Source organism: Belonocnema kinseyi, chromosome 6 (assembly GCF_010883055.1).
Source record: "Belonocnema kinseyi isolate 2016_QV_RU_SX_M_011 chromosome 6, B_treatae_v1, whole genome shotgun sequence".
NCBI lineage: Eukaryota > Metazoa > Arthropoda > Insecta > Hymenoptera > Cynipidae > Belonocnema > Belonocnema kinseyi.
The window spans coordinates 99491995-99500267 of record NC_046662.1 but is presented as its reverse complement, the minus strand read 5'-3'; the positions used below and the strand labels follow the sequence as shown (position 1 = coordinate 99500267).

Sequence of the window (8273 nt, the reverse complement as noted above, 5' to 3'; positions counted from 1 at the left end):
AACGTGTCCGAACCATCTTAAACGATTTCTTTCCCATGTGTCTACTAGCGTCTCTTCTGCACCACATTCTTTTAGAATTATCTCGTTATTTACTTTGTCCATGATCATTTAATATCTACCAAATTAATTTGGAGAAAAAAATTTACGCTGAACTAGCCGAATAGCAAATATAGGTAATATTGCTGTATTATTTATTATACAATTAAAAACGCTTGAATATAAAATAATACTATACTACGTTGAACTATTATTATCAATATTATTGTTATTATTAGACTAAGCACAATATTAAATAAGCATTTTAAATTTAAGGGTCTAATAGGAATATAATAATAATAAATGTGATGTTTAGAAATTTTATGTCTAATTACATTACCCTAATTTTTCCCTATAAGTGGTACCGCACTTTCTGTTCAGACATGAAAACCCCGTCTTTTGTCAAATTCTGGCTACGCCATTGCCAATATGTCTCCTTTTCAACTATAGTCAATTGTCTATTCGAAACACCCCACTCACCCCTCCTCCATGGCCTGCTTACCACCTAGCCATCCATCTATATGCACCCCTCCACCACCATATCTCCCGTCCCTTATTATTTTTGAATATCATTTACCCAGATTCAGGTCTCCCGTTTGTCCTTGACCCTATACTCCCTTACCTCTATTCGTCATCCCCTCCTGATACCTTCCCTTCCCGGTGATAAGCATAGAATATAGAAAACTTAATATTTTCAGATTTCAGCGCAAAAGTGAAGATTATTCTATTATTTTGAATGCGCGATTTTTCCATCTGTCTAAAATGCCACAATAAGAATAACAAACCTCTTAAACTTACTCACGTCTATTTCCATAGCGACCGCCACACAGTTTTCTATTCTCCCAAAGAGAACGTGTTTTCAATATATTTAATTCCTTCTAATTGTACGGGTGACGCACCTCACAAAGATATTTTTTATTCCTCAGAAATGGTCATATTTTGATTTTATTTAATTCCTTCTAAAAAGTTAACAAAATATGTGTAATAAGTTGTTTTAATTCCTTCATGTGGAATGTAAATTTTGAAATTTTAATTCTCAACAATTCAACTCTGCCTCTCTAGAGTTATAACTATTTAAATTCACACATTTGTATAGATTTCTTTGTTGCATTTTTTAAAGCGTTCAAATTAATTATTAGAATATAAATAAATATAAATTTGAATATTTTTCGAATTTATAAGTTATAAAAAGATTTAATAATGAAAAATAGGTTAAATAAATGCTTTCGTTAAATTTTACTACGTCGATTGAGAGGAATAGGATTTGCACTTTTTCTGTTCCCGTGGGGGGATTTTTGGGCAGGGGAAAAATCGCGTATTCATAGGAATACAAATTCTTAATTTTTCTGAATTCAATGGTTGTTACCGGTTTAAGGCCTAAGTCCACATTTCACATACCTCTTAGGCCCATTAGCCTCACATTATAGTTTATACCCTTGCACTCTCAATCCTCACCAATGTATACTTCTAGAATCCCCGAGGGACTGGTCACTGAGATTTCAGGTGACTCCCGGACTAACGAAAGACCCTGTGGAGGTCAGTAGGAATCTCTAAATTCTATTGCGTTGTTCCTTGGTTAGTCCCGCAGTTAGTCTCTGTAAGTCTCAGTGCGTCACGAAAAGCCTCGCTCCATCCGGCCGGTTCAGCAAAATCCTCGTCGGAAAGATTCGTAACTCTGTCGGGAACACTCGGGAAATCAGTTTCGAGCACCGCGCGATTAACTTTTCGAGGGGGTCTCGTGGTAAGTTAAAAGAAATCTGGAGTTAATCTGATGGAGGTCTCTGAGAAATCTTCGTTATTCCGGTGGCAGTCATTGTTTGTCTGACTCCCTGATTTCTGAGTGACCAGCCCCTCGAGCATCCTTTTACCGTTCGCCTGTCTACCTCTTTCCACAACTGTCTTCTTCTTCTCTCATTCTAATGTAAAGTGAAACCCTTCAATAGAGCACCCGGCTATAGCCCTTCCAAGAATATACGCTGCGTCGCAGAGATGAGTAAACGGAGCTATGGGGAGGGCGCGGTGGTCACACAGGCGTAAACAAACAAAAGCATTTTCAACGATAGCGGCAGTCTATCAGGTTATTTCTCCACCTTTGCCAGCCCCAAAATCGGCACAATAAAAAGGTTTCGCTGTAACTGTGATAATTTAAATGAGTTACTCTTATACTATCAAATTGAAACGGTTTTAATTTTAACGTTCAAAAATGTGTTTTATCAAACATTTTAAAGTTCAAATGCTTTTAATTTTTTAAGTCTTTAAGGGGGGAGATACCTTTAGAAAGGCTGAAATCAATCAATTTTTACAAACTGGCGACCCTGCAGACTATTTCTTCAAGCGTCTGCTCCGAGGCATTAAAAACTGCTGCAACTGTCAAAATTTTTCCATTTATCCGATATAGAAGAGGTTTTTTCGTTCGATTACTTATGCGTTAAAGGGAAGGATAAACCTATAAAATAATAAAAAAGATGAAAATTAAAATTGATATCGGCTGTTTAATCGAAGTTCCAAATTTTCGACCATTTTTTTAACAGTTTTTACCCCAAAAAAACTATTTAATAACCCGATATCTTTAAACTTTCAGCCTAATCGGTCAATGACATTTTAAGTTACAGCATGAGCCGTTTTTGAAAAGACGATTTCGAGATAATCACGTTTAAAGATTTGTTACGGTATGACTATTAGTTTCAGTGACTTGCCGATCAATTGGCGATTCCGGGTCCACGTAATAAACGTAGTAAACGTAGTAACGTATTAACGTAGTAATCAGCCTTTCCAGAATTTATGGGACAAAAAAATATATAAACCTATTGTGTAAGAAACATTGGTCCGACCCAAGCGCTCCGACTACCTGATTAGTGACGGTATGCGGACTCTGACATTTTTGACAATATCTCCATAAATATTTAATATTTTCCTTTTTACAGTATATTTTTAACATATTATACATTCAAAATATAAAAGAAAAAAAATCGATTTTTTGGAAATTCTAATGGTATCTCCCCCCTTAAGACAGAATTTTAAAATTGTTTTAATTAAAAATGTAAGCTTAAAAATACAAATTTTTGAAGTACAAAATTTTTGAATTACGCATTTTTAAACTAAATAATAGCATTGTCGCCAATGAGTGATTTTAAAAACTACATTTCACATTGGTATATGTTCATGTTCCTTTAAAGGCTATTTATCCCCACACTTTTTGAAAATAAATACAATACAGTTTGCTAATTATGATTTATGGAAAAGTTAATTTGTCGCACCAATGGGTGTTATCGAAACCTTCAAAATATTAAATCGCTGTAACAAATAAAACAACTTACAAGTTAAAGGGGTAAAACAAATTTTGCGAACCTCCTTATTAGAGAAAAATATTGAAAGATATAAATGATCATAACTTCAGGCTTCTCCTTGCAGTTTTTGCTCTTTAACCCACTTCCATGGTTTACGTAGACCCCTTCATATTTTTCACAAAACTATCAGCAATGTGGAACATGCGAAGCATTTATGTAAATTTCGTTCTACTATTTCGAATTTGCATACTCGCTCTAGCAATGTTAAGGTAAATAAATTTTTCTCGTGACTAATTGCAAGCTACCTCGGCATAAATCATTCATAAATATCAGGCAGTGATTAGTCAGGAAGTGCACAAAGATAGAAAATGCAAAACCGCACGAAAAAAAGTTTCCGAAGGACTTGAAATAAATAATGTAGAAAAAACTTATTTTGAACAATAAGGTGTTTCGCCCAAGAGACTTAGAAAGTTCACTGCGTTTCCTGTAACCCCTGTGCTTGCGAGATTGCTCATATACTCTTTCAGAAAACTCTTATAACTTCTCACGTTTGAAAGTTACGACCCTCGGTTTGTGGTCGTAATTTTGATTTAGTGGTTCGGGGAAAATTCAATAACCGGGAAAAGCAAGAACATTGAGAAAGCATGAACTTAAAACTTTTTACAGTTCATATCTAGAGTTTATTTTAATCTCTTTATTTTTTCAATTCTACAAAATATTTTTGCAGCCTTCTTAACCAAGCTTTCCAGTAAATGAACAAATCCTCTTGAACTAATTCGTAGACAGAAGCTTCTTCTCCACTTGTGTAGGCAACGACGACGAGACCTTTTTTGATCTACGTTTAAAAGGTTGCAAAAAGGTTAGAAATTTCTTTGAAATTTCGCAATATTTGGAAGGTTTTTCTAATACATTTTAAACTCACCTCAAAGGGGTACTTTAAATCCGCATTCAAAGCTCCAACGTAAGATGCCACTTGAATGGGTGCATCATATACAGAACTAATTGTATCTTTCCGTTTATCAGATTTCTTCCAGTCAATTAGGCACAACTCGTCTCTATAAACAGGATTTCACTGTAAGCGAATTAATGCGAACAACCAGCTTGTTCTGCTAGTTTGGTATATAGATTATAGATATCAAATTGAAGATTCTATAAATGGGGCTGCAAGAGTGACCTAGAAATTATTTCTGAACTACTAGAGAAGGATCGTGGATACATGCTGGAAAGGGCTGGTTTTCTACCTTACCTGTAAGTGGCTACGCAGTCAGTAATTCCTCTGTAGTTGAGTTTTGGATGTACAACATGAGTTTCAAGAGCAGTAACACTCTGAATTTCCTTTAAAACATTTTCCACACTTTTGAAGGCAGGTTTAACTCTCTCCGGAATTTCATACTCTTTTTGCAGAAGCCTGCTTTCAATTGAACTGTGCAAATCGTGGCCGTCTTTAAATAAATCTAAAACGTAAAACAAAAATGTTGTGATTGATGATTGGTTGGAAATACTTCCTTATAATATTTGAATTTATTACATTCTCATCATTTATGATTGAGATTGAGAAATTAGGATTGTCCGAAATTTGACACAACAGTTTTTCAACCGATCTCCACGTTTCGATTTTGGTCCTAAAAGAAAGGACAAGTTCGTGAACCAGCTATTTTGGATAATAATTCAAAAAGTTAAAGTATTTTCAGAATTTTTTAAACCATTTTTTTAGATTAAATGATTTTATGTACGGCTACTCGTAATAATCAGAAAGCCAAATAATTGATCCTAATGATTTTTTGGGATAAAAAAAAAATTTATCAGAGTTATGGCATTTATAAGATTTAAAAAATCTATAAAAAATACAAATTTCAGGCCAAATAAAGCACGATATGAAAAAAAGTCAAGAGAAGAAAAACAATGCTTTTTGAAAGTCCTACAAGATGATCACAATAACTTTTTGAATTTTCTTGAAAAATCGAAAATTTATATTTTGATTGCACAAAAAATAAGGAAAAGTAAAAAATTTCATTTTGTGGTCAAACTATATAAGATGAAACATGAATAAATAAAAATTGCGATCAAAAAAAAGATCTACAAATTTGTTACTAATCACTTTTAGATAGGACTCGTAGCTTTTGTTTTATTCGTGAAAATTAACATTAAATACAATAAAAAATTTAATTTGTGAAGAAACGACACAAGTTATGAACAATTGATCGAACAAAAATTGTTTACCTGAAAAAGCTGAAATTTTTTTCTTATAAATCAATTATTGATAGGACGCATGGTTTTCGTTTTAATTATAAAAATGATATTAAAAATAAAAATGAAAAATTAATGGAAAAACAACAAAAGGTATGAAAACAAATTAATAGACGAAAGTTGTTGACCCAACAAAGAGATACACATTTGCTTTCATTTATTACATTCTCATCATTAATGGTTACGAAAGTATTGGAATTGTCTGAAATTTGACAGAACAACATTCGAATTTTGAACAAAACGACGCAAAATATGAAAAAAGTCTTTAAGAGAAATTATAGCTTTTGAAAAATCCTACAAAATGTCTTTTAACGATTTTTCAGTAGGCGCAGAGGGCAGATTTCTTTTGTTTGTTACGAAGGACGTGCAAAAATCTCGAAAATTCGAGTTGGGTTTTGAGCTTCCCAAAAGTTCAAAATTGTTATGCTTTCATTATGTTCAAAAAAACATCATGCGATTCTCTAGAAAAATGCGACATTTATGTATTTCGAACTAGAACGTGCCTTTTTTGCGGATCACTAATTTTTAACATAACATTAAAATGTAGTTCAAGATTGAATTTATATGGAATCAGAAACACTATGTTCAATGGAATTATATTATATTAGTGTGACGTCTAAAAATACATTTTCCCTTATAAAAATTACAATATCTGAGACTCTTAATGTTTTATTGGATTTAGCCTTGATGAAAAAGCAAATCTTTGTTTGTCATCTGATGTAATTAATAATGAACTGATATAAAAAACATAATTATCTTTTTATTACTTCCATTTGTCGTCATTACACAAACAGCCAATATCATGTTTTACGCCAGTTGAGGAAAAGCAATTGAAAACAAATATAGATAAAAAAGTGATTAAGTGTTTTCGATAGATTTTTTAACGGTATTTTCGAACTTAAGAACTGTCTACCATGTCGGGCAATCAAAGTTTAACAACTTTTGTTTATCTGAAAAATACAATGATAGGTGCCTATTTTTCACATTGCTCGTGATGGTATACTTTTGAAACTTATCTTCCAACAATTTTTTGAATATACGTGGATTTCTCCACTAATGTTTTGGAATTATCTCTACATAAAAATATAACTATTAAAGAATGCACGTTTGAATTTAAAGAAAAAAAAACGAATTTTGTGATAATCGCATTCATATGTAAAGAGCAAAAAAATCGATAGTCTTTCAGACAAAGATTATTATTAAAAATTTTGTTGCTCTACCTTCTGTGAAAAAGTGTTATCTATTTACTTTTCCTTAGCTTGTGTTGCGTGTCGAAAAATTTAACTTTTTTATTTTTAATGTTTTTTTTTATAAATAAAACAAAAACTACGTGTCCTATAAAAAAGTGATTAGTAACAAATTTGTAGATATTTTTTGGATGCAAAATGTTTGTCTTATCATTTTTTCCCAATCTTTCGTAGTTTGACCGCAAAATGCAATTTTTGATTTTTGATTATTTTATATGCCATCAAAATTTAAATTTGAAATTTTTAGAACAAAATTTAAAAGTTGTTATGATAATCTTGTAGGGCGTTCAAAAAGAAACATTTTTCTTATCTTGACTTTTTCATGCCGTGCGCTTTTTGGCTTAAAATGTTCTTTTTCTTGTGTTTTTTGGAATTTTGTGAATGCTATTACTCTGGTAATTTTTGATTTCATGAAAAAAAAAACATTAGGATAAATTGGTCGACTTATTGAATACTATTAAGAACCGCACAACGAATAGTTTTTAAATATTTAATATTAAATTTTAAAAGTATGTGCCACAGAAATATATCTTCCATTATCACACCAATTAAAAATTGTAATATAAATGACATTTTTCTTTTAATTTATTGTGAAATCTTTCGCTTTGATTGTGATTCTTAGCTTGTGACACGCCAGGGGACTGATTTTTAATGTACTTAAAAGGAGATTACGCAATGTGTATTCTTAATTTTGACGGTTTACGCAGTGGTTTATTAAGAACCATTAATAACCTTCTATTTTTAATATCAATTTACAAGAAAACGTTTTGTATTATATGTTTAATTTACCCGGGACACTAATTTTCCTAATAGTAGAGAAGTATCCAGATAGCACCCATGAAGTCCCATCGATATATTTTGCCAACAGCCACTTGGAGCACTGTAAGCAAATCTCAGTAGGCCCCTCGAGGTGCACTAATGGTTACTTAGCTCGGACAAGAACCATTTGGATTGAAAGTAAATTGCCAATTTAAAAATTTTTACATTCATAACTTTGAAAAACATTTTTATTTTAATAAATACGCAAAATAAAACTCGATGAGTAATTTATATTACGGTTTCATATATTTTCCACTAATTATAAAATTATTACTTATAATTTTCATTCTATATATTCTCTATATATAGTTCTTTAATATTATTTAGTTTTTATTTTTATTTTGGTGGTCTGCAATTTCTATGGATTTTTTTACTATTCATCTAATCAAGTTCTCGTATGTATTTTCCAATTTCTTAATTATTATATATTCTAACGTTTTTATAAAAATATAATTATAATTTCAAGTGATAGGAAAATTGTTTTTTCGATTTTTAGATGTTAAGACGGCAGTTCCAAGCCAAATTACGTTTCGCATTGGCAAACAAAATTAGACGGACAGAATTTTACTGGCACATTCATAAAAAATATTATGTTCCATAAAATATATTTTAAAATAAACTTTAAACTATTATAATT

At 31.5% G+C, this 8273-nt stretch overlaps 1 protein-coding gene across 1 annotated transcript in view; it reads right to left on the bottom strand.

The window, feature by feature from the left end:
- Nucleotides 1-3973: 3973 nt before the first annotated feature.
- Nucleotides 3974-8273, bottom strand: part of LOC117175025 — a 28083-nt gene continuing 23783 nt past the window's right edge. Inside the window, exons 2-4 of the mRNA XM_033364534.1 lie at nt 4570-4777; nt 4246-4378; nt 3974-4158 (exon numbers count right to left, since the gene is read on the bottom strand). Of these exons, the coding sequence (XP_033220425.1) occupies nt 4018-4158; nt 4246-4378; nt 4570-4777 (482 nt within the window). The 3' untranslated portion in view covers nt 3974-4017. The remainder of the gene's footprint in view (nt 4159-4245; nt 4379-4569; nt 4778-8273) is intronic.